General features: G+C 42.4%; 1 protein-coding gene across 1 annotated transcript in view; it reads left to right on the top strand.

Annotated features, from left to right (window-relative positions):
- LOC306977553 (cadherin-7-like) overlaps positions 1 to 26,208 on the top strand; it is a 368,395-nt gene that overhangs the window by 320,236 nt on the left and 21,951 nt on the right. The window contains exons 9-10 of the mRNA XM_079575930.1: positions 1,461 to 1,578; positions 20,226 to 20,474. Coding sequence (XP_079432056.1) covers positions 1,461 to 1,578; positions 20,226 to 20,474 — 367 coding nt within the window. The remainder of the gene's footprint in view (positions 1 to 1,460; positions 1,579 to 20,225; positions 20,475 to 26,208) is intronic.

Below are 26,208 nucleotides of genomic sequence, written 5' to 3'. Positions count from 1 at the left end.
CATTTCTAATGGCTTGATAGTGTGCAGTTCAGAAGGTTTATTATGAAATTACAAAATGCAGTTTTATTACACAATGATGTTAAAATGTTACAACAATTTGAACAGTTATTATGTGATGTTATTTCTGAATGTCAGTGTAGCTCTGTACTGCCCCGCCTGAGGGAAAATGTTTGGGAAACCCTGCTTTAGGTTTACCTGTTCTGACCAAAAAAGTCATTTGTCACAGCAGTGTTGTTTTCGTCACGAAGACTATATGATATTATTATTTATAAACAACAGCGCCCTCTTGTGATTGCTGCTGAAAAGTGTTTGTTTACTTTGTTGGAGAAAAATTAAGACCAATGGTGACCGTTCTTGATGTTGTTGCTTGGACAGGATTTGTCCGTACGTTTGTTTTATGTTGAACAGTAATATTGTTTATATTTCATGTCACTTTTGACATTTGTATGATTGTTTTATAATGTGGCTTGATATTAGCATAGCTAACTTGTTTTTAGCATAGCTACTTCTATGTCTGTTTATGTTTTTTCTTAAAACATCAATGGTCAGAGGCCATTCCATAAATAAACAGCAAAAAGTCAGCAAAGTCTGATTATTTTGTGGCGCCTTTTTTTTAAAATGACAACGTTACGATGACGAGCTCTTGGGAGACTAAAACATGACGACGAGACATTTCTGAGTTTTTGTTGACAAGACGAGAGAAAGTGGTTCATCAGACTCAGACGTTTGGCTGGAGGAGCCGCACACTGGGAGAGCTCCATGGTCTGATCACGACTGACTGTGATCAAACTGGGACTTGATCTTTTCTCAGTGTTTTCTCCAGTTTAATACTGTTGCGTATGAACGCAGGAAACATGTTGATGAACAAATGTGCAGATGGCGCTGATCATAAAAAATGTGGATGATCAGAGGATGAGGAGAGCGGCAGCTTTTTGGGAAAAGTCCTGCTCACAATCACACTTCTACCTTTTGTGAAGGAATCAGTGTTCATCCACATTTCCAATACTCATTGACCTACATTAATTTGCGGAAATAAGCTACAAATACTTCTATGTTGTTCTATGTTTTTGTTGACTAAAACTGGACTAAAATTATTACATTTAGAAAAGACTAAAAGCAGTTTTGTCCAAAAGACTTAAACTAAGAGGGCTGCCACAAACAACCCTGTGTGAAAGAATACATGTATTATAAAGCAAAAGAAAATAGTGTTCAATGTAAAAAGAAATGTGCAGCGTCTTGTCAATCTCTATTTTTCCACTCACTCACTTGACAAGGAGCGCCACAGTATAGGTCAGCTTTAAAGAGATTTGTATCCCGGCGCTCAGATGACCCCTCGGAACAACATTTAGTGGAGATAAGGCTGTCATTACCAGCGTTGGGCCTGAGTAAACAGCGGCGCCGCTTGTTCAGCAGATAGCATCCGCTCATCATGGCTGTTTGTTTGGTTTCCGTGGTTCCAGGTGATCCAGACCATCAGCGCCGTGGACCGGGACGAGCCCCTGAACGGACACCGCTTCTACTTCTCCCTGGCCGCGCCCATCGCCATTAACCTCAACTTCACCCTGCGGGACAACAAAGGTAAGGCAGAAACCAGGTGTGTTCTATAGGACAAAAGCATCAAACACAGCATCAGGGGGGAGTTATGTCCTGCTGAATTAGAGAATAAAGCTGAGTTTAAAAGCTCTGGATTGAGAAAAAGAGCGGCTCTGGAGATCGTAAGGCGGTCTATCGTCATATCGCCAGTCCCGATTCAAATGAAAGGGCAAGGGCCAACACCACTGTGCAGGGTCAATACTTAACAATTATAAATTATTAATAAAAAACAAGTTTGGATAAAAAAAGTTTGAGGCGAGACATTGCCTTTAAAGGGGGTAGATGCTCACTACTGCCACCTCAGGTCTGATCTGTAACTGCACCTTCTACATTAAACTCGTGCATGACGGCACTTTGGACCCAAAGTAACAACTTTTTGACAGTGCAGGATTTTAGAGGCAGTTGTGGTGAACAGGTCTGAGCTCATTCTACACATTAGGACATGGCTGGAACATGTAGGGGGAGGAGAATACATTTTTTTTTAACATTTTTAAACTCTGTATGGTCCTTTTAATGCACATGTGTCAAGGCCACATGTGGCCAACGAGATGATTTAATGTGGCCCTTTGAGGAGCATGAATTCCTGAGCATGTCAACAAAAAAGTAAGTCTCTCGTCCATTCCTGTGCGGAGTGATGGATTTTTAAAGAAATTGCTCACTCCAGCCACTAGGGGGCAGCTTAAATTTTAAAAAGGAAAGATTTCCACATGTGTCCAGCAGAGGGAACTGACATAAGACATCAGGATATAAACAGCATATTATAGCCACGTGGTAAATGGTCAGTCTGCCCCAGTGCAGCTGTGGCTACAATCGTAGCTTTCAGCCATCAAGTGTGGAGTGAATGAATGACTTTATGTAGCACTTTGAGAAACACAAGCACAATAAGTGTAAGATATTGTTTTTCATGAGGCCACAGCCCGCGACCCGCCGTGGGGGCTGAATTTCAGCCCTCGACCCAAACGAGTCCGACACCCCTGCTTTAATGGATAGAGCCAAGTTTAAAGGTGCGTTATGCAACTTTTTAGTCAACATTAGTGCGTATGTGTCCTTTCGGCGACCATGGGTGGCGAACTTGTTGCCTTGGTCTTCCATCCCGGTGATGCTTCAGGATCAATTTTATGTCAGGTTTTTCAGGGTTTCTGGTGGGTTTTCTGGATGGAATGTAAGCGTAACCCACGGAGACGGTTCAGTCGTCAGTGAACACCCACCAGAACCCCTAAAACCAATGGATCCTGGAGCATCTTCACGTTGAGCATCTGGTGCACCTTTAAATGTATTGTTTTATGTGTTGATGTATTAGTTTTCCACCTAATATAATCAAATAAATCCATAATAGATCAGATAAGACAAACAAACAACTTCCTGCAGATCCAGCGTCCTCGGTCTGGACTTGGTGCCTGTGAGTGATCTGTGCAGATGTTTGGCCGACTCTCTTAGCCCAGCGCGTGCCTGTTACCAAACCTCTCCGAGCCCCGGTTCAGAGTGGCAGCTGAAGCCGGTTTTGCGCGCGGCCAAATCAAAATGTCCCCCTGAGGTAAATTGCCGGTGGCCTCGGCAGTCGGTAAAAAGGTGTTGGCGAGCGACGGCGGGGAAGGTTAGGCACGCTCTATTTGCTCTGAATCGAGCCCGGCAGCCGCGCAATTGACACATCGGTCATGAGTCACTCTCCTCCCTCTCTCTCGTAACTGGACACAATCTACCGAGAAGGGAGAAAGCGAGGGGGGGGGGGAGGGGGGGTATTGCAAAATTGTAGCTTGAATGCGTCGGGGGACGACAGTTGGTCAATGCGAGGGGCTCGGTCTGAACTTGGGTTTGCGACACCACAACCTCATCCAAGTTTTGTTATTGTATTATCTCCTCTCCGCAATAACGGTTTTCGTTCGGGGGAAAAACACGGTCAGCCGTCCAGGGCGCCGCTGTCCGACGGGCAGAGCGAGAGACAGACAAACCTGTCTGACATTTTGGAACGCGGCGTGAGCTTTTTGTACAGATTCGGCCGGTGGGTTCAGAGGCATGACACGGTGGAATGTGGAAGTGCCAAGTGAAGGAGGGCCTTTAATTAACGCTCTTCGGATAATCCTACATCGGCCCCTGCAGCTGTTTCACTCACAAACTGACCGCATTTGGTTGAGCAAACACCTATATATTCACACTTGGAGGTTGACAAATGTAAGTATTTGGGTTATTTTGGAATCGAAATTGAAATGAAATATCAGAATAATATCTGTTGTAATGTGTTGAAGGCAGGTACAGTCGTTTCTCATAGGGATATACCGATACCAGTATCGGGTATCGGGCCGATACCACATGCTTATACTCATACTCGTACTCATTCATGAGGTCCCGATACCAGAAACCGATACCATTTGACGTGCGGCCAGCGCACCTACGAGGCGCAGCTCTCAGCTGAGGAGAGAACTGGAGAATTCTTTAGTGTAAATCCAATAATCCACATAGAGCTGACTTTATTACAGACTGTGCTCTCTAAATCAGAGTCTGAGCTGGATTTAACCAGAGCTTAATGTTGTTAGAGCTGCAGCGTCTGCAGTGTTTACAACATACAGGCTAACGTTGCTAACTCGCGGCTAGCGCAGTTTTGGCCATTCTGACGCCGTTTTAAGCCCAGGGGTTTATTCATCTGAAAAACTAACCAGCGACTAAAAAGTCCTCAGAAAATCAAAAAAAGAGATACAGCATGTTTATATTGAGCCAAAATGAGCTGCAGCAGAACAATGAAAACGCTGTAGCTACTCGCTAAGTTACTACAAACACACGAGAAAATCTACAGGAGCTGAAGTAAAGACGAAAAGAGACCATTTAAGTAACATCTCAATACTATTATTAAATAAAAACACATACATGAATAAAGCACAGGCATTGGGAGCTTTTGGACATGGGCTTTTCTGTCTACGATGGACAGTGCAATAAAAATTTAAAATTATATTGAATGAAAATAAAATAAATAAATAAATGGCATCAGCACAATTCTAATATAACTGCTCTTAAATGTGTCGCCTACTTTACTTAAGGAAATGTACATGAGTAAATTAACTCATTACAAACCAATCTGCTGTGAAAAAAGTAAGAACGTTGAAGAAAATGCCTTGTACTCGTATCGGTATTCGGTATCGGCGAGTACTTAAATCAAAGTACTCGTACTCGTATCGGTTTTAGAAAAAGTGGTATCGGTGCATCCCTAGTTTCTCGTAGTGTGTGTGTGTGTGTGTGTGTGGGGGGGGGTCATGACTGGACTCGTGTTCGAACTGTGTAACGTGGAGCTGAATGGCACAACTAAACCTCAGTCGCAGGAAATCAAACATGTTTGAATTTTAAGCCTGATTAAGGATACGCAGGAAAAGCGTGGGTGATGTCACCAATATTTCACATGAGCCACTTTTTCCAGCCTCACTTCAACCAGAAACAGACTTTAGCAGCTCTCACTGTTTGGACAATTCAGCAACTACAATGACTTCTTTCCTCTGTCTCAGGGCTGATACTGTCCACCTTCTATTCTTATTAAATCCACTGGAAAAATGTCCCGCTTTTTCACATCGCCGACTCTTAATTTAAATTGCAGAGAACTATAAATAAGTTTGGGAAGACTCGCACTGAACCAAGTCGGGCCGACAATGATCACATGACACTCTTGACCAATCCCGACACACACATGTTTCCCCGGCTCACAAACCGAAGCTGATCTGGGGTCAGTTTATCTCGTCCAAAGAAAGAAATCAAACAGGAGGAGAGGACAAAGGCGCTGTTTGACAGACTCATGTATTGAGTCCGTTATGAGTAAACCCCCTATACTTGCATTAAATTCAATGGTGTAGTGTGGACCCCCCCCCCCCCCCCCCCCTGGACAGACACAATCATAAGACCATCGAGACAAATCTAAATAGTTTCCGTTCACAGTAACTAGAGCCTGTATATCAAGTCAGCACGCTATGATTTGATCTCATATGTCTCATATTTATTGTTCGGCTGCATCCCCATGAAGTGGCATCATTCACAAATATAAAATTATGTTTATACTTTAGCCTCTCGTGTCTTTTTGGTCTTGCTCCCGCTGTAATGTGTCCGCTAGTGCAAACATACAGACTGGAGCTGGAGTGAGTAACTGCAGAGTGAAGAGGTGCTCAGGGTCAGTCTGTTTACCACCACTTCAACAGACTTTTCTTACTAGAGCTGCAGCTCAACCAGCCAACCCTGTGGATGGACTTGTGACGTGGCTGTACGTACAGTCCAGTCGTCGCTGTGCTGTTACTAAACACTTGTCTTCTGTCTTTGTACTCTTGAACTCCTAAAAAGCCAAACTACAGACATTAGCCTGTTGTGAGGAGCCTATGATAAGTTAACATCAATCACCCAGTTTTCGGTAATGCTTTATATTAAGGTGTGCTTATTACAAATTAATAACTACTAATAAGCATTAATAATATGCTTGTAAAGTATTGACACACGGCTTATCATGCTTTTATCTGTTAACATACTAATTGCTCATAACAATACGCTTCATAGCCAACCCTTAACCTAACCCTGACCTTAACTCTGACCCTAACCCTAGCCCTAAAATGATGACTTATTAAGGGACACTTATTTTGATGTGCTCTCGTCTGGCTAAATTAAACAGTCACCTCCCCATATTAAAACTAATATTAAAACAACACGCTTTGTCCAAATTGCTTATGTGAACCATCATTGGAATCAGAACAAAAAGACATTTTAGACAAGTTTGTGCCAAAATGCTAATGTGGCTAACATGTTGCTAACATGTGGCTAACATGTGCCTCTGGCACCCTCTGAGCACTGCCAGCACAAACATCAATGGATTTCTTTGGGAAATGGCTCATTTTGAAGTGAACAGTCATTAGGAAAAAGGGAACAGAACTGAAATTGCCAAAAAGTTTTCTCATTTGTGGAGTAATTTTAGGTAATTTCTGATAATTTTGTTGAAATTTTTGTTGAATTGTATTTTACTTTGGACCAAAAAAAGCTTATGATTGGACCACAAATAATGTAATATGGATAAGAAATGCTTAATTTTAATGCTCGATTTGCATATTTTTTTATTTGTCTGTCCTTAATTAATGTTTTGATTTATGTGATGATGTTCCATGACTGGAATAGACGTTTTGGGGGGAAGGGTCTGTTTAAAAACTCTGTGCCACATGTCCATATTGGTCGAAATCTAATTTGCCTAAATACTGTATGCAAATGAATGGAACTGGAGTCAGTCCCTGATCAGGGACGGTGGTCCTGAACAAAACTTAATACTTAACACACCTTAAAGCGTCTAAAGCGATACCAAGTTTTCTTGTTCAGTCTCATCCAAATAAATAAGAATGAATGATTCAACAGGCCTACAGCTATTGCCAATACTGCATATATAGCCACTGGGAAAATAATTATTCAAAGATTCAAACTAATCTAAATCTTCTTTTCTCTCAAGTCCTCGGTGTGGGGGCATGGGGTGGAAGCACAGGGAGGGCAGGGAAGGGAGGGAGTTCAGCTTCCTGACAATTTTCCAGTGAGGTATTTTCTTTTTACTACTAAGACATTGCTAAGGTGTTTTTTTGGTTCCTTTATCAATCATTCCATCATCAAATAAAGAAAAAGGTGTGATTCTGACCCGATTCTCATAATTAAAGTGCAGTTTACAAAAAAATAACACTAGTGCCTTGTCCTTGTGTGAGAAGACCGAGAAAGCTTCTCTTCTGCTCTGTGTTCTTGCCAAACCGAGGCCACAGCTCTGTGACTGCGCCCTCTCCAGCTCCAAATGGAACTCGAGCAAACAAACTTTTGCTCTCGCGGGCGACGTCCGAGTCCATTTGCGAGTCCAGACCGGGAGAACTTGGAGAAAAAAGGCGCCTGGAATGGACCAGCGCGCCTCCCACACGACACGGGAACACGGTGGGCGTCTGCAGGGAAGAGCTGCTCGTTCTATAGGAGCGCCGCCGATTTGGACCAGTGTGCACATCTAATGAGAGAGGAGCACAGATAAGTAGGTTGAGGTTGAAATCGTAAACATCTTCAAGTGGCTGTAACTGCCAAAAGAAGAGAGAAAAGAATAAACAAGACTACAGCGCTCAAGAAAAGTCATGCTGTACTTGTTTAGCTCCTCAGTATTTGTTAAAGGGACTATAAGGAGTTTAAAAATGTTAAAATTAAGTATTTTCCTCCCCCTACATGTTCCAGCCATGTCCTAATGTGTAGAATGAGCTCAGACCTGTTCACCACAACTGCCTCTAAAATCCTGTACGGTCACTCAAAAATGTGTCACTTCGGCCCGAATTGCCGTCATGCACGAGCTTAATATAGAAGGTGCAGTTACACATATGGCCTGAGGTGGCAGTAGTGAGTATAAAATGGCGAACTTGCTTCCAGCCCCTTTAAAGCAAATATTTGTGGTAGAAAAAAGACCTTTGTGCCGCGTGAATCTCATTATGAAGCCTTTGCATCCCGTTATGAAGTCTTTTTTAGTACCTTGTTGGTATTGCACTTTGACCCTGATAGCTGTTAAAGAGGGGGTATTCTGCTTTTTTCAATCACATAGCACCAGTCTATATCACACTACAATGATGACCAAACCTTCTGTTGGTCTGTAAATGCAGTAAATTAGAATAACTGCCTTGTATAAAATTGCTCTCTCAAAATGGCTGTAGTGAATGTCTTGAAATAGGCCTCTGTCTCTTTAAGAACCTCTGACCCTTTCCGACACGCCCCCTCCACACGCTGTCTGTGGCATCAGTGGGGAGGGGGTTCTGCTGAGGAGCAGTGGTTGGTTACTCGGCTGGTGACGAAAGCTCGGAGGCGTCTCCAGGAGGTGGGGGCGTTCCTAGGAGGACTCAGGCAAACCTATCCCTAAAATGGCCGCCATCAGAGTTTTTACAGATTACTCAAAAATACGTGAATGTGCCGAGGCAACACTTCAGGCATGTTTTTAATGAGGGAGTGACATAATAACATGATGTAAAGCTTGAAAAAGTCGATTTTGCATTACACCCCCCCTTTAAATGCTCTCCCCCGTGAAGAATTGGGAGGATATAAGCCGTTAGACAAGTTGGGAATGAGTTTGGACCGCGGCAAACAATATCATATTCATACATTCCCTCTTTCATGGTTTGTAAAAAACAAAAGAAAAACTATAAATAACATCAGGCAGACCAGAGGCTTATCAAACTCAACCTTGACCACATTTGCATTGGAGAAAAGACCTGCCAAAGTGGGACACTGGTCCGTCCCAAGCGGTCCTTTCTGAGGTTCATGTATATGGTGCTGTTCAAATAAATTGATATACTAAACTAAAGGAGGTGTGCAGCGTTATTCACCTTATTCTGGAAGTTAACAAAGACGTTTTTAGGCCGTGCGGAGAAACGGTGCAGTGTTGGTGCAAATGAACATTGAACATTTTACACAAATCAAGCGACTAAGCTGTCTGTGTGTCAATACAACGCAAGTGCCGAGACAAAAGAGGCAAAAGTGGGCGGGGCGGGAGAACTGGGAAATAGACTCAACTTATATGGAGTTTTCTACCTTTGCCAAGCCCAAAGCGCTTTTACAGTAAGGAACCGCTCACCCACTCACTCTCTCATTCACACACCAGTGTACGCAGACACTGCAGGCAAGTAGGGCGAAGTGTCTTGCCCAAGGACGCAACGACAGTGTGCATTGGCGGGAGCTGGGATGCGAACCCACGACCTTCCGATCACGACAGTGTGGAATAAGGTGAACAGTGTTAATTTCGTCGACTAAAATATTGAGTCTTAATTTTAGTCAAAGTGATATTTTTGACGACTAAAACTAAATTAAAAGTTATTCATGAGGCCAAAACTCTAAGACTAAATAAAAATGAAAAGGAGAGACTAAAATCATCCAAACTTCTACTGATCGTCTGAAAGAGCCTCAGATCATGTAAATTCTCTGCCAAAGGAGCAGCTCTGAGCTTTATTCATGTGGAGCAGCTCCATGAAGCAGAGGACCTTGATTAAATATGATTATAATGAATATTATAAATGCAAAGTCGACAAAATTGAAGATATTTTTTTGACTAAATCTCAACTAAAATTGAACTACATTTCAATTCAAATATGTTGTCAAAATTAACACTGAAGGTGAATAGACTACCCTGAAACTCTCCACTCTCCACAGTGCAGTAATGGCACAAATATAACTTCCGAGTCTAATTTAATCAGACACTAGGATTAAAGATGGTGAATTCTTTAATCATGTTTCAGCCACCATCTGTGGGCGTGGCAGTCAGACTGTCCTAATCCTAGTGTCTGACTAAATGAACCTTGAAAGTTATAAGTAAGGATTAAACAACGAGGAGCCGCATTAGACGGTTATAATGCACGACGCGGAGTCAAGGTGTTACTCCGCGGAGTGCATTATAACCGTCTAATGCACGGCTCCTCGTTGTTTAATCCGCTTATACCAGGGTCCCACAAACGTAACATTTATAACAAATGTTTTTTTCATTGACTAAACTCACTAAATATGCCAGACGACCGGGACTATTTTGTGTGGGTTATTAGCCGGTCACTGAAGGCTGGTCTCAGGGCGAGTCATTCTCCGCAGCTATTACGAGGATCTCAGTCAGGCTCAACGACACAACATCAGCACAGAATCACAACACAACAGGACTAACCCGGAAACACTTTTCCCTGGAAGTAAACACCGACGTGCGGCACTCGTGGGCAGGAGTTATTTCACTTTTACGCTGTTTAACCTGAAGCTAGCTAGCTAGCTCAACCAGCTCAACTGTTTATGGAAACAGCTGCGGTGGAGTCGCTCACACCTGGGCCCCCCCAACTCAAACTTTTATGTTTGACTTTACTAATCCAGACACATGTGCTTAAATGCTGGATCATTTTATGTACGCCTGAAAATGATGAATGTTTTCAATAGAAATGTAAAGCTCATATGTTATTAACAGTAGCTAACCTAGCTGCTCACTCTCCTCTACAAACATTTATCAAACATTTTGTTTTGGCCAAAAACGTTGAAATTAACCACAAAATCCATCTCATACGTTCCTGTCAGTCACTAATTACGCCTTTATCTGATTCAGCTGTGTCATGCGTTGCTATGACGACGCCCACCACATCGGAGTGATATCCCAGTGATTTAACTACCGGACTACGTGTGCGGTTATACCAAAATAATGCACCAGCCAATCAGGATCCAGTATTCATCCAGACCATGGTATGATAGTAAATAGTAAATGGTACATGGCCTCAATTTATATAGCGCTTTTCTACCTTCATTAGGCCAAGAGCACTTTACAGTAAGGAACCAGTCACCCATTCACTCTCTCATTCACACACCAATGAGACAAGGAGGGTGAAGTGGACAAGGACAGAATAACAGTGTGCATCTTCACACGCAGTTATTGCCTGGATTCAAATCCCCGACCTTCTGATCATGAGGCGACCCGCTGTACCTACTGCGACTGTTGGTTTTGGTTTGGATGATCTCCTTTTTGCCTGAGAGAGGAATAGTGTGGACATTTGGACACAGCCAAGGAGTGGCTCTCAGGTCCGAAGCCGTTTCTCTCTCTCTCTCTCTCTCCTCATTTTGCAATCTCACACACTATCACTTTAACCAAAACAACTTGAACATGCCCCCGGTTCAGACGCCTGTTCCTCCCGCCTCAATTACCAACTTGAAAACAGTAATGGAAAGTGTCACCCGGACACTGATTGCCACTTACTGTGATATGAGTCATGGTTCGGATGAGCCGGTAATTCGAGGGTTTCCGCCGGGCCCGGTGCCGAACACAATGCTAACAAGCACAGAACATTTATAATGGGAATTTCAACATACACCTCTCACAATGCGGAAGGAGAAGGTCAGGTCGAGATTTCCAGGATAATGGTAAAGTTGTGACATCTGGTTTCTTCATGATAAAGAAGAAATGAAGACGCAGGAGCCGGTTTGCTGCCTAAATAACACAAAAGGGAAATGATTGAATGCGAGCGCGACTGTTGAAATAGCTTCACGCAAATGGACATTGTTTGAAAAGTGTTTTTGTTCTCCAGAGCTGTTTTCAAATTGATAATATGTCTGGTCACAGTCGAGGTCTCACCTTAACTCGTCGCGCTGCTGTTTCAATTAAAAACTCGCAAACTGCCAATTGTGTTTTTGGACTCTATACATAATTTGTTTTTTCTGCGCTGTGCTTTGTTTCGTCCGCCGCGTTGGGCACGAGGAATTCTGCATATTCCGTCACTGTCCTGTCTCCTCTCCGGAGCGCACAAGCTTTTCCCCCAGCTTATGTCAAGAAAAAAGTCCATACACCTCTGCGTGTTCCATCAGCTCTCAACAACAGCCAGCATGTGCAACGGTCCATAAGGTAGAAATAAGTCAAATTGAACGTATCCCTGTTGTGACAATCGCCATGGATGTTCTGATCTGAGGTCGCTGCGGTTTGTCAGATCTTAACCCCATTGAGAATCTTGGGGATGTGCTGGAGGAGGCTTTTGCGCAGTGGTCACACTCTCCCATCGTCAATACAAAGCCTTATGAGAAATGAATACGGCACTGGACCTGTTGACGTCGCAGAAACTTTGAAACAACGGCACAGTGAATGGTGCTGTAATCAAAGCCCAAGGCGCTACAACCAAATATTAGGGAGCGTAGCCATTTTTATTACATTTTTTTGGGGGTGGGGGGTCAGGCAGTGCATTTGTACTGCTGAGGCGCTGACTGGATCGGTATCTCCTGGATTGTGCATTTAAGTTTTGAACCCCATGGAGGTCCATGTCCTCGCTAACGTTGCCGACTCCCGCACACAACTTTGGTGCGGAAGGTCACTACGTTTTTTGTGTGTGTTCAAATTGTAAACATTGTGAATTTATAAAATTCATGAAACCAAACTTTTTTAACGTATGCGGTAAAGAATGGTTGCCAGAAATCTCGGGAAATCTGGAAGGCCATTTGCACCAAGAACGTCCATGAAAGCCATGAAAAGGCTTCGTCCAACACAAAACTGTGCTCCACGTTTTATGAGCCATCATTGCAGCTGTTCTGTACTTGTACTGCATTATGGACGACGCCATCCATTTGTCAGCGCTCCACTGGGTCAAAACAGGCTCCACACACGTATTTTAGCATCAATGGAGGGCGATCCTACCAAACCTCCACAATCAACAATATCTCCGGCAAAGACATTTATTTATTGGTTTATTTGGTCGGGACAGTGCATGTTAATGAACATACATGGGTCTCATGCATGTAAACAAGCCACACCGGATTGTAGCATTGGGCTAATTTCCATCCGTCGTCCCCCATATGCACTCTCAAACACACTCTCATTCATCCTGGCCTATTGTACATGTTTTTAGTGGTAGGGGAAACCGGAGTACCCGGAGGAAACCTACGCAGACACAGGGAGAACATGCAAACTCCACACAGAAAGGCCCCGTCCCTGATGGGAATCGAACCCTGGACCTTCTAGCTGTGAAGCACGAGCACTAACTGCTGTGCTACTGTGCCACTGTGTTGGGTTTTTTTTTTTCTGGGAACTACTGTGGCCATTCCACCTTTGCTTTGCCCAATCCCGTCAGACCTTAGAAGCTAAGCAGGGAAGGGCCTGGTCGGTACTTGGATGGGAGACGGTTCGGGAACAACAATAGTAGCTTACCACTACAGAGTATGGAGTGAATGAATAGTGCAATGTAAAGCATCTAACACCAATGTATTATTATTATTTTGGATCTTGTTTAGTTTTTGAAGAAGCTATTTATAAGTGGAAAAAATCTTTAAAAAATCAAATTTGTCTTGGAATTTCAGGCTCAGAATTAGATATTACAAAATCCCTGTGGAAAAACCTTCTAAATAACGTTAAGTACAGTCCTGGAAGGTTTGGAGTCTACAGGAGCTACAAAGTGGTGATATTGTTGAAAGAGTGCAAAATAAAAGACGCATTTTGAGAAAACGGATCCGAAAGTTAGAAAGAAAATTACCATATTTAGATTACAGTGTCAGCAACGTGTTACCAAACATGTCTGTGTTTGTGAACGAAAACGGCAATGATGTTTGGGTGAGTTTGGACTGATGTAAAGGGAGAAAACTAACTAAAAATCTGCTCACTCAATGCCTCAATCACTGAAGTTATCGAGAGAATACGCCGTCACCCGCTTTGAAAATCTGCCGTGTCTTTTTTTTTTCTTAAACTGAAGGACTTCAAGGTTGATTTTGAAGTTGGATACAGAAAAAAAACTAAATCAAACAAACACGAAGCAGAATAGGTATGAAAAGAAATGCCAATGTTTTGAAGTTCCACAACACTTTATTGCATTCTTAAAAGCTTTTTTTTAATTTATTTTTTTAACTTTGGATCTGTGTTTGTCAAATGTAAGGCTTGAGTGGCGCACATTGACAACAACTTTACAATTCATGATTGGATCCTCCACATCAAAGCCGTTTGTGTGTACAGCTACATATGAAGTCCCTGATTTCCAAATGAATACGCCGCGACTATGGCGTGCTCGAGTAGACCTTTTGTTACAGTCACCGATTTGACTTAAAGTTCTACTGGATGTTCAAAGGTAAAAATGAATGGAAAGTAGTCTGTAGCAGTGGAAACAGCGATGTGAAACTCATGGACATGCTGTTCCTCTGTAAAACCTGAAATTAGTTGTGTCCTCCAGCAGTATATGGTTAAAACCAGTATATGGTTCAAACTGAAGGACCACCGTGCGCTCTAATTAGAAAGCCTTTTTATCGATGGTGACCGAGGAAAGGCAGACGCAGCACTTTTTCTTTTTCCCTTCAACAAAGAAAGGACTACAGGCCAGCGACTGAAAGAGTAGCCGTGTCTGAAACAAGCACAAACTATCAGAACTTTCTTTGTTCAGCTGATTAGGTGCTGGGAAAGTTACAGCCACATGACATTGCAAAGTGAACATCATCAACAGTGTTTAATAGCGTCACGTGACAACAGTGAAGTGACGAGTGAAGGACCGTGGCCTTTTCTCTCTCAGTCTGTGCCAGAGCGACATAAAGCCTCACAGGGAGCACAGAATGTTGTGAACAGACACAGACTGTTTGACACATGTGACTCTGTGGAGGATAACTGAGCATTTATTGATGGCCTGAACCTAAAACAGATGATTAAAAACACAGTGATGTGCTGGTCATTGTATCAATAATTACTGCCACATTAATTATCAGCGAACATGAGATTAATTGTGTGACTGTGTTTGTTGTTTCTGAATTCAGAAGCACAGCAAATAGTTGTCCTAATGAAAACCCCTGGAAGATTGGTGGGGAAATATATTATAGCAAATAACAAAAAGTTGTTAAATGGATTACTTAGTCGGTTGTGGTCCCCGACCAACACCGTGTTTGCATTTTTGCCCCCGCTCCAAATGAGCTCAAAACCTCAGATCCAGGGAGTTGTCATTAGCAAACTGTGGCAATACATCGTTCTTGTTTGCGGCCAGAAAGTATGAGTTTATAATGCTTATTGGTTAGGAAAATTATGAACGAGAGTACGTACTTCCTCAGTATTTGTTTGTAAAGACGCAAAAACAAAAGGAAGATCTTAACAAGCTGCTCATATCGTTTTTCAAAACGTTGACCGTCTAAGAGATGGAAACATTGATTTAGTGACACTTTCATAAAAATCCCAATGACGACCTGAATGACCAGTTTATTTCATCAACGGATTTCTTCTTCCCTGATGGCACGGGCATATTCCAAGATGGGAATGCGAGGATTCATCAGGCTCCCGCCAATTTTTGTTTTTCCCCAGTGGGTCTCCTGTCAAAAAAAAAAAAAGATGAGAATTGGAATCACTCTTACAAACTCGAGCATGTGAGCCGGGCGCTCTCTTTGTTGAGCTCAACGAGCAGAGCAATGCATCGCCACCGCACGTATCAATGTGATTGACCGCCCTGCGCTCGCATGTTCACCCAAAAGGAACTGACAGCTCGTGATTTACAGGCTATATCTATTGACTGCTTTTGGTTGCTTCATATTGGGATTTCTATGTTAATCCAAAGTGCTAACATTTGGCAGACACAGAGTGAAGTTGAAATAGCTGGACAAACAGTTTTGAATATATACTCAAACTCAAAAATTCCTTTTTTTCGCGCCATGTCTCGTCGGCTGGTGTTGGCTTCGATTAGGGAAAATAATGCAGTCATATCAAAGAGGCTGAATACGGTTTCTTCCCTGTATTTCAACCATTTATTCTCCGCATTTGACCTAAAGTATTAACAAAAAATTCCAGCGCTTTCTCGTGAAACCTTTGTAACCAAGTTCGTGAAACCTTTGTAACCGAGTTGGTGATACCTTTGTAACCGAGTTGGTGAAACCTTTGTAACCAAGTTCGTGAAACCTTTGTAACCGAGTTGGTAAAACCTTTGTAACTGAGTTGGTGAAACCTTTGTAACCGAGTTGGTGAAACCTTTGTAACCGAGTTGGTGAAGCCTTTGTAACCGAGTTGGTGAAACCTTTGTAACCGAGTTGGTGAAGCCTTTGTAACCGAGTTGGTGAAACCTTTGTAACCGAGTTGGTGAAGCCTTTGTAACCGAGTTGGTGAAACCTTTGTAACCGAGTTGGTGAAACCTTTGTTACCGAGTTGGTGAAACCTTTGTAACCGAGTTGGTGAAACCTTTGTAACTGAGTTTGTGAAACCTTTGTAACTGAGTTGGTGAAACCTTTGTAACCGAGTTGGTGAAACCTTTGTAACCGAGTTTGTGAAACCTTTGTAACCGAGTTGGTGAAACCTTTGTAACCAAGTTGGTGAAACCTTTGTAACCAAGTTTGTGAAACCTTTGTAACCGAGTTGGTGAAACCTTTGTAACCGAGTTCGTGAAACCTTTGTAACCGAGTTCATGAAACCTTTGTAACCGAGTTGGTGAAGCCTTTGTAACCGAGTTGGTGAAACCTTTGTAACCGAGTTGGTGAAGCCTTTGTAACAGAGTTGGTGAAGCCTTTGTAACAGAGTTGGTGAAACCTTTGTAACCGAGTTCGTGAAACCTTTGTAACCGAGTTGGTGAAGCCTTTGTAACCGAGTTGGTGAAGCCTTTGTAACCGAGTTGGTGAAGCCTTTGTAACAGAGTTGGTGAGACCTTTGTAACCGAGTTCATGAAACCTTTGTAACCGAGTTGGTGAAACCTTTGTAACTGAGTTTGTGAAACCTTTGTAACCGAGTTGGTGAAACCTTTGTAACCGAGTTGGTGAAACCTTTGTAACCGAGTTGGTGAAACCTTTGTAACCGAGTTCATGAAACCTTTGTAACTGAGTTTGTGAAACCTTTGTAACCGAGTTGGTGAAACCTTTGTAACCGAGTTTGTGAAACCTTTGTAACCGAGTTGGTGAAACCTTTGTAACCAAGTTTGTGAAACCTTTGTAACCGAGTTTGTGAAACCTTTGTAACCGAGTTGGTGAAACCTTTGTAACCGAGTTTGTGAAACCTTTGTAACCGAGTTGGTGAAACCTTTGTAACCGAGTTGGTGAAACCTTTGTAACTGAGTTTGTGAAACCTTTGTAACCGAGTTGGTGAAACCTTTGTAACCGAGTTTGTGAAACCTTTGTAACCGAGTTCATGAAACCTTTGTAACTGAGTTTGTGAAACCTTTGTAACCGAGTTGGTGAAACCTTTGTAACCGAGTTTGTGAAACCTTTGTAACCGAGTTCATGAAACCTTTGTAACCGAGTTGGTGAAGCCTTTGTAACCGAGTTGGTGAAGCCTTTGTTACCGAGTTCATGAAACCTTTGTAACTGAGTTTGTGAAACCTTTGTAGCACCGACTCCCAGACAAAGGTTTCACGAACTCGGTTACAAAGACAAAGTTTGTAATGTCTCCTTCTGAACCACTCTGGCCAGTTGTTGGACACTTTGTCGCCTTGTAGCGCTGTCCGCAGATACCGGTTGTTCCCTAATGGCGCTCAGTAACTTTAGCGTCCCCTCTGATGTAACTCACTGATAACTTTTGCTTTCCTTTCTTGTACCATTTTGATTTTAATTGGGTCGTTAGGGCTTCAGTGAGTCGGCCCGTCTCTCAGTACTCCAGCCGCTTTCCGTTGACCAAAGACACGTTTGAGTCCATCGGAAAAAAGAAGCCAGTGGAAATAAACCAGAGTGTGAGAGTAGAGCTGTGAATGTTAGCTGAGATTGGCAGCGGGATGCTGGCTTTCGCAAAGATTGGTGAGAACACCTTCTACATTTGTATCTATATTTATTTCAGAGACCTGTTGATAGCTCTGCTTCTATTCATTTATGTAACCGGGGACGTCCAACTGAGATCCAATTTACTGTATCTCTGGCCAGTGAATCCCAGGCTGCATCTTCACCGCAGACGGCTGCTGCATTAGCGCCTGTTCTTTCACTGTGGAGCTTATGCAAATGATCCATGTGGTGCAAGTTTCGTTCTTGTAAAATGTAAACAAAAGTGCATAACATTGTCATAAGTTCATAGATTTCCATAGTATAACCTTCAGATGCTGCTGTGGTGCTGAGCAACCTTTGTAACCGAGTTGGTGAAACCTTTGTAACCGAGTTGGTGAAACCTTTGTGACCGAGTTGGTGAAACCTTTGTGACCGAGTTGGTGAAACCTTTGTGACCGAGTTGATGAAACCTTTGTAACCGAGTTGGTGAAACCTTTGTAACCGAGTTGGTGAAACCTTTGTAACCGAGTTGGTGAAACCTTTGTGACCGAGTTGGTGAAACCTTTGTGACCGAGTTGGTGAAACCTTTGTGACCGAGTTTGTGAAACCTTTGTAACCAACTTGGTGAAACCTTTGTAACCAACTTGGTGAAACCTTTGTAACTGAGTTGGTGAAACCTTTGTGACCGAGTTGGTGAAACCTTTGTGACCGAGTTGGTGAAACCTTTGTAACCGAGTTGGTGAAACCTTTGTAACCGAGTTGGTGAAACCTTTGTAACCGAGTTGGTGAAACCTTTGTAACCGAGTTGGTGAAACCTTTGTAACCGAGTTGGTGAAACCTTTGTAACCGAGTTCATGAAACCTTTGTAACCGAGTTGGTGAAACCTTTGTAACCGAGTTCATGAAACTTTTGTAACCGAGTTGGTGAAACCTGTGTAACCGAGTTGGTGAAGCCTTTGTAACCTGGTTTGTGAAACATTTGTAACCGAGTTGGTGAAACCTTTGTAACCGAGTTGGTGAAACCTTTGTAACCGAGTTGGTGAAACCTTTGTAACCGAGTTGGTGAAACCTTTGTAACCGAGTTGGTGAAACCTCTGTAACTGAGTTTGTGAAACCTTTGTAACCGAGTTTGTGAAGCCTTTGTCTGGGAGTCTGTGCTACAAAGATTTCCTATAGTATAACCTTCAGATGCTGCTGTGGCTCTAATGCTGCATGACCTGCTTTATATTTTTAGATATTTAGAACCTACACTACAAAAAGTAAGAATCAAGCATGGGTTTACATTTAGACTTTTTTCCTGACCAAGAATACTTTCCTTGTTTGTTGACACTTCAGACTGTAGTTCTACGGCAAATCCCTCCCTCCTAACACACATTTGGATACTCCTTGTCACGGCTGACGACGAGCTTCTTGATAAGCTTCTTTACACTGTTTAGATGCACCCTGGTCATAAACTTTTTAAAACTTGTATTTCTTTGTCTTTTAATAGCATGTAGCATCTGATGGTAACACTTTGTTTTGCACTACCCTTGATACATTCAGCGGTTCGAATCCTGCACACTGTCGTTGTGTCCATGGATGAGAATGTGAATGAGTGAGTGGTTCCTTGAGTGCCCGTGTAGGTAGAAAGCGTTATTTAGACGTGACCATTCGTGACAATTTAATTAGTTTTATGTTGTTGTTTAATTTCAGATCTTTTTTAATTAAAAAGTGACAAGACTTCACAAACACACGCAAAACTATGTCATGAAAAAAGCAAGCTGAAAGTTTGATAAGAGGTTATTTTTTTATGGGTCACATACTTAATGGAATAATATGTATTAGTAGTTTTGGAGGTACATCATGTAACGAGACATTAGCCTTAACCCCTAATCCAATTCAAATAGCTTGAATTATCCCTGAGGGGCAATTTAAAAGGGCAGAAGCTTAGAACATTCATTTAACAGCACACACAGAACAACATTAAGTAAGTTAGTCCGGCAGTGTGCGTAGTCCCCAGTAGAGCCGGAGAGTTCTGGGCACAAAGGTGGTCTCCCTCCAACAGGCTGGAGTCCGGAGTCTGTGTCCTGAGGGCAGCCGTTCAAACTGCTTGGACAGAACATGGAGGGTCTATGTTGATCAGAGTGGACTGGAGCAGACTTTCATCAGGGGATTTTTGTTTTGCAGTTTTGTTTTTGAGTAAGTCTTGCAGGAGCTGCCCATTGTATGTACTACATAGGCAATAGTACAGATTGTACTACATTTGGTAGGTAGAATGTACCACGGGTAGGGTAAAATAAAGAGTAACCCATCATTTATCATCACAAACAGTTTGTGGCACTAATCTGATATATAAATGAGTTTGCGCCGTGACCTTTAGTATCTCTGAGAGTCAAAGATCAAGACGGCACCCAAACCCCCACCCTTTAATGCACCACGTTTGCGTGATCAGCTCCCACCAGTTCAAATAACTAATGCACTTTGGATAAGGCTGTACTTGGACTCATCTCTGTTCTCTTGGTGTGTCTGCAGACAACACGGCGTCCGTCCTGACCAAGCGTGGTGGTTTCCAGAGGAGGGAGCAGCCCGTGTACCGCCTGCCCGTGCTGATCGTGGACAGCGGGACGCCCGCCCTGAGCAGCACCAACACCCTGTCCGTGCGCGTGTGTGAATGCGACGCCGATGGCGTGGCCCTGTCCTGCGGCGCCATCGCCTACACCTCCACCGGCCTCAGCACCGGCGCCCTCATGGCCATCCTGGGCTGCATCGTCACTCTGCTGGGTAAGAGTCCAACAATCCCACAACTATTAAGAGACGGTCACACAACAACTGGCATTTTGTTTTAACCTTTTAACCTTTTAACCTTTGACCTGGAGACAGATAAATGGCCTAATATTGACAATTAGCCGTTTAAATAATAAAAAGTGACTTGGACTCCTTTATTAGGGCAGCAAATCCGGTTTATAACATGTACTTGAACAGTCTGTGTTGATATTTGACTGGATTTCACAAATGATATGCTGCTGGTTTGTTGTATGAATGATTAAAAACACTCCTCTTGGAACCAAAACTACTCCACTGCTGCTTAGTCAACTTAGGAATCCCCAATCGTGGCTAACCCAACTCCCGCTGCAAACTGACCCATGTGGCCTCACATTTCTTTTACTAAAGCAGTGAAATCGTACAATCTGCCTTTGCCGTTTGTTTTGCACACCTTTTCACAACAGACGATATCAAATCAAATTCATACTAAAAACTAATTAATTAGTTTTGTGTTGTTGTTTAATTTCAGATCTTTTTTTTAATTAAAAAGTGAAAAGGCTTCACAAACACGCACCAAAAAAGTGATGGATTTTTGTGAAAATAGAAAGCTGAAAGTAGTTTTTTTTAGTTTCATCTTTTAGTTCTCATGACATTTGAAACAACTTCCGAACGCTCTATGAAAACACAACGCAGTAACTTTTTTAATTAGCACCCGTGTTAATTTATGTGATCCATGAGGTCTGAAAGGCTAAAACATGACAGACATTTGCAAGTGATATGATATGAGGTATTTTACAATATCAGATATCGGCTGATATCGACCAATAAAAATGCTGATAACCGTAAGTGATCAAAACTGCATTGGAAAGAGCTCAGTCAGAGCTTTAAATGAGTGATACCGCCCTCGGCCTCAGGGGAGCAGAGAATATATGGTCAGACGTCTCTGCCTATTTTATGCATTTTGTGTATAATTTCGTAACAATAAGAGAGAGACTTACCGTTTTTTGTTTTTTATTTGGAATCGACTGATTTTTGTCGTTCACACAAGCTTCGTCTAAATTACCTGCTAAGCAAACAGCGCCCCCTGCAGACATTTTTAGAAGCATCATACACGGATTATAGACCAGACATTTTCCCAAAATATCAATGGTGCATGTCAGCATCGGCCAATCAATAATTGGTGTCGGCCTTAGAAAAAAACATTATTGGCCTCTATAGGCTATTTTAGAGAAAAAACTAACAGAAAACATTACTTTAGATTAAGGTGTGCTCATTAAGCATTAATTAGCATTAGTGATCATTTTAGGGTATGGGTTAAGGTTAGGGTTCGGCTGTGAATAAGCTGATTGTTAATGGCCTATTAGTATGTTAACAGATAAAAGTATACGAACCAGTGTGTTAATACTTTACAAGCATATTATGAATGCTCAGTAGTACCATATCAATACTTAACAAGCACACCTTAAAGGGACTATAAGGAGTTTAAAAATGTTAAAATTATGTATTTTCCTCCCCCTACATGTTCCAACAATGTCCTAATGTGTAGAATGAGCCCAGACTTATTCACCACAATTGCCTCTAAAATCCTGCACTGTCACTCAAAAAGGAAGTGCCGTCATAAACAAGCTTAATATAGAAGGTGCAGTTACACGTATGACCTGAGGTGGCAGTAGTGAGCATAAAATGGCTAACTTGCATCTAGCCCCTTTAATATGAAGCGTTACCGAAACATGAAAATAAATTACTTAGTATATCGGCCTATATATCGGCCAGGCCAACCCCCTTCATATCAGTATCGGTATCGGACCCCAAAAATCCATATCGGTCGGGCCCTAGAAATGATGTCCCAGCATGCCCCTGTTTCTTTAAGGTTTTAGTACCTAATTTTACTTGAAGAAGGAAAGTAAAACTGCCAATGGGACAAAAGCAGTTTTCCTTCCCCATTGGCAAAGAAATGATTCTGAAATAAAGACAAAGTGTTTTGAAACCACTCGAGTCAGAAACGTCTCCGAACAAGTGAAATCATCTCGGACAAATGGCCAAGTACATCTTAACTCGTCAAAGCAACTCACTTTCATTTTTGTTTTGGAATTGTTGGTACAGTTCCCCAAAATCATAAAAAAAAACCTAAATTGCTTCACGTCCACATTCAGCCCGAGTCTTTCCCTCTCTCCGGGTTAGATCCAGGTGAAGGTCAGTGAAATTAACGCGGGGCCGACTCTTTTGTGCGCGATGTTGCAGCGTTTACAAAGCAGAGGAGGCTATATGCGTGTCGGCCAGAGTGCACCAAAGCAGAGTTGTTTGTAAAAAGGTCTCGGCGAGGTCAGAGCGAGGCGGGGCGGGCAGGCAGGCAGTCCCCCCCCCCCCTCCCCACACCCCCCTTACATTTCTCCGTTCTGCGGTGAATGCACTCCACTCGGCCGTTGCAGGCTGAATAGCGCGCGGCCGTGTTTACAAGTCTGGAATCAGTTTACAGTTTGGAGATCTGAAGCTTTTGGAGGGATTTTACTTTTTGAGGTATTTGCTGGAGTTCACAGGCGTTGCTCAATGACTTTTACTCTCATCATCAATAACACATCTGTTCATATTTCCACGAGTGAGCAATCGTATGAAGAGGCCACGTCCTTCTCTTGGATTTATAGAGCGCTTTTCAAGACACCCAAAGCACTTTACACTGCCTTCCAAATTATTATGCAAATTGTATTTTTGTGTCAAAAAGGTAAAAAAACAAAAAAGTTTTTTTTATGAAACTCATGGATGGTATTGTGTCTCGGGGCTCTTTGAATCACTGACATCAATCTCAGAGACCTGGGATGATTAGTTTTCAGGTTAAGACCAGTTAAGAGAAAAAATACTAAAAAAGGATGTTCCACTTTATTAAGCAGATCATCATTTTCAAGCAATATGGGAAAGAAAAATGATCTCTCTGCTGATGAAAAGCGTGAAATAGTTGAATGCCTTGGTCTAGGTATGAAAACCTTTGATATTTCATGAAAGATTAAGCGTTATCATCGTACAGGTAAGAGATTTGTGGCTGATTCAGACGGTTTCTGCCAGACAAACACATCAGATTAAGAGAACAGCTGCTACAAAGGAGCAAACAGGTATTTGAAGCTGCTGGTGCCTCTGGAGTCTCCCGAACATCAAGGTGTAGGACCCTCCAGAGGCTGCAGTTGTGCATAAACCTTCTATCCGGGCCTCCCCTAAATGGTTAATTGAAGCTGATGAACAGAAACGGCTGCAGTGGCTCAGAAATACATGAGGACTCATTTTCAAACAGTCTTGTTCACTGATGAGGCCGTGTAGCCCTGGATGGTCAGATGGATGGAGTAGCGGATGGTTGGTGAATGGCCACAATGTCCCAACAAGGCTGTGACGTAAGTAAGGAGGGGGCGGAGTCATGTTTTGGGCCAGAATCATGAGGAGAGAGCTGGCCGGCCCTTTTTGGCCCTTTTAGGCTCCCTGAAGGTGTGAAAATGACCTTTGAAAAATATGTGGAATTTCTGACTGACCACTGTCTTCTATGCTACAAAAAGAAGAGCCGTGTTTTCCCGAACAAGATCATCTTCATGCATGACAACACACCATGTCCTGCTGTAAAGAAAACCTCTGCATCATTGGCTGCTATGGGCATAAAAGGAGAGAAACTCATGATGTGGACCCCCTCCTCCCCTGATCTCAGCCCTATTGAGAACCTTTGGAGCCTCAACATCCTGCAAAGAAATCCAAGCAGAAACTGTCCAAAAACTCACAAGTTTAATGGATTTAAGAATTGTGAAGCTACTATCACACAAGGGCTCCTATTGCAAAATATAACTTGACCTGTTAAGATGTTTTTGATTGAAATAGCTTTTGATTTCAGTAAATATGACCTCCTAATGCTGCAAATTCAACAAATGACCATTTTCAGTTAATTACAAGCTTTAAAATGTATTGAAACGATGAGTTGCGTAATCATTTGGAACAGTGGATTTATTTTTGAAAAAAATACTGTTATCACTGGGAGATTTTTTCCACCACATTTAAATGATCCTCTACCAGTTAAAGACTTGAAAATCATGCTGACTCTCATTTGAGTTGACAATTTAGAAAATCTTAGAACAATGTATTTATAATGCTGTACTTTGCTGTACTTTAAATACCATACACTCCACATCACTCGTCCTCCACTTCTTAACCAACACTTAATAAGCCATAGCGCTGGTTAAAGCCTGACTTCAGAAGTGCTCTGTGAGATGCCGAGGGACTCCGGCTCTCGAGGCTTGAGTGGTGTTGTCAGTGCACTGTCAAAGGACGCCGCAGCCCCACTCGAGTGAAGCAGCCCGTAGTATTTAAGAGAGCTGATCGACTTTGCTCTAGCCACCGGGAAGAGGGACGCGCGAAATCCACACCTTCAGTTCATGCAATATTCCAGTCACTCATAGCTTCATCGGAGCGTAAATTTCGCAGGTTTCGACGCTCTGCCGATCGGGCGGAAGGGTGTGGATGAATTTAGTATGAGCTATATTTGCAGAGCGTCTGTGAAATTCAATTTAGATGAAGTTTTGGCTGTTACAGCCGGTGAAATAATGAAAACGATTGGTGTTGGCTCAGATTTTTGCCGCATGGGCAGGCTGCAGGGGTACCACAGGGGTCAGTTTTGGATCTGTAGATTTTATGACCAATGCATTTCAATTACTTCTTTGCTTTGTACAGTTGAAAGCAGTTTTACAATTTACATTAAAAAGTGCAATACGTCTGAGTGCTTTGAGTGCCTAATGTCCATGGAAAAGCACTATATACTGTAAGTTGAGAGAAATGGAGATGTATTATTTTAATAGGGCCTTTTGTCTGTTGTATTTTCAGCAGGAGATTCAGATAAAGTTGTTTTGTTTTTTTGCTATGTTTGTCTATGGAACTCTCCACAGTTTGGACCCGTAAATGGCTTTTTATTGTGTGTGATGTCACACTTAAAGGAAATGGCCACCGTTTTTCCATACTGAGATATGTTCTTACCTGAGCTTAGACGAGTTGATGCGTACCTGTCTGGTCTTTGTGCATGCGCTCAGTCACGCAAATGTTGTTCGCATTTAGCCTCTCCCAGCAAAGGTATAGCTCCAAACTGTTCCATGTACAGTAAATGTTAAATACAGTTACATGAAACATCACACGATCCAAGTATAGCTACACAGAATTAAACTTTTTTTCCAATTTTTCTAAGTGGATAAAAAGAAGTACTATATTGTCAGGCGTAATAATACCTTAGGAGCACATCAATGTCTGCGCAGTAAAGTCAAAGTGCTCCCATATAGTGCCCTTTTTTATCCGCTTAGAAAAAAGTAGCTGTATTTAAATTGGAAAAATGTGGAACAGCTTGGTAGCTTATAACTTCAGCCCAGTTTGGAGCTATACCTATACTGGGGGGGGCTGAATGCTAATAATATTTGGGTGACTGAGCGCACGCACAATGACCAGACGCATCAACTCCTCTAAGCTCAGGTAAGAACATATCTCAGAATGTAAAAACGGTGGCCTCTTCCTTTAACGTATTGAAGAATCTAGTATTTTTTCTTTTTAATTATCAATGCAATGTTGCCCGTTTTCTTTTCATAGCCTCTTACAAAGCTAAAGTTAAGTTAAAGCAGTACTAAGTAACGTGTTTACCTTAATAAATCCTCTCCGTAGTCCCTGTGGGGGTAATACAAGTGTTTATGGGATGATTGGAGGGTCTTTCATCTCCCCCTGGTGTCTCTGGCCAGAAAACAATGTTTGC

This window comes from Gobius niger, assembly GCF_951799975.1.
Source record: "Gobius niger genome assembly, chromosome: 18".
Taxonomy (NCBI): Eukaryota; Metazoa; Chordata; class Actinopteri; order Gobiiformes; family Gobiidae; genus Gobius; species Gobius niger.
The sequence above is the reverse complement of the archived record's forward strand: the minus strand, read 5'-3'. Positions and strand labels throughout refer to the sequence as shown.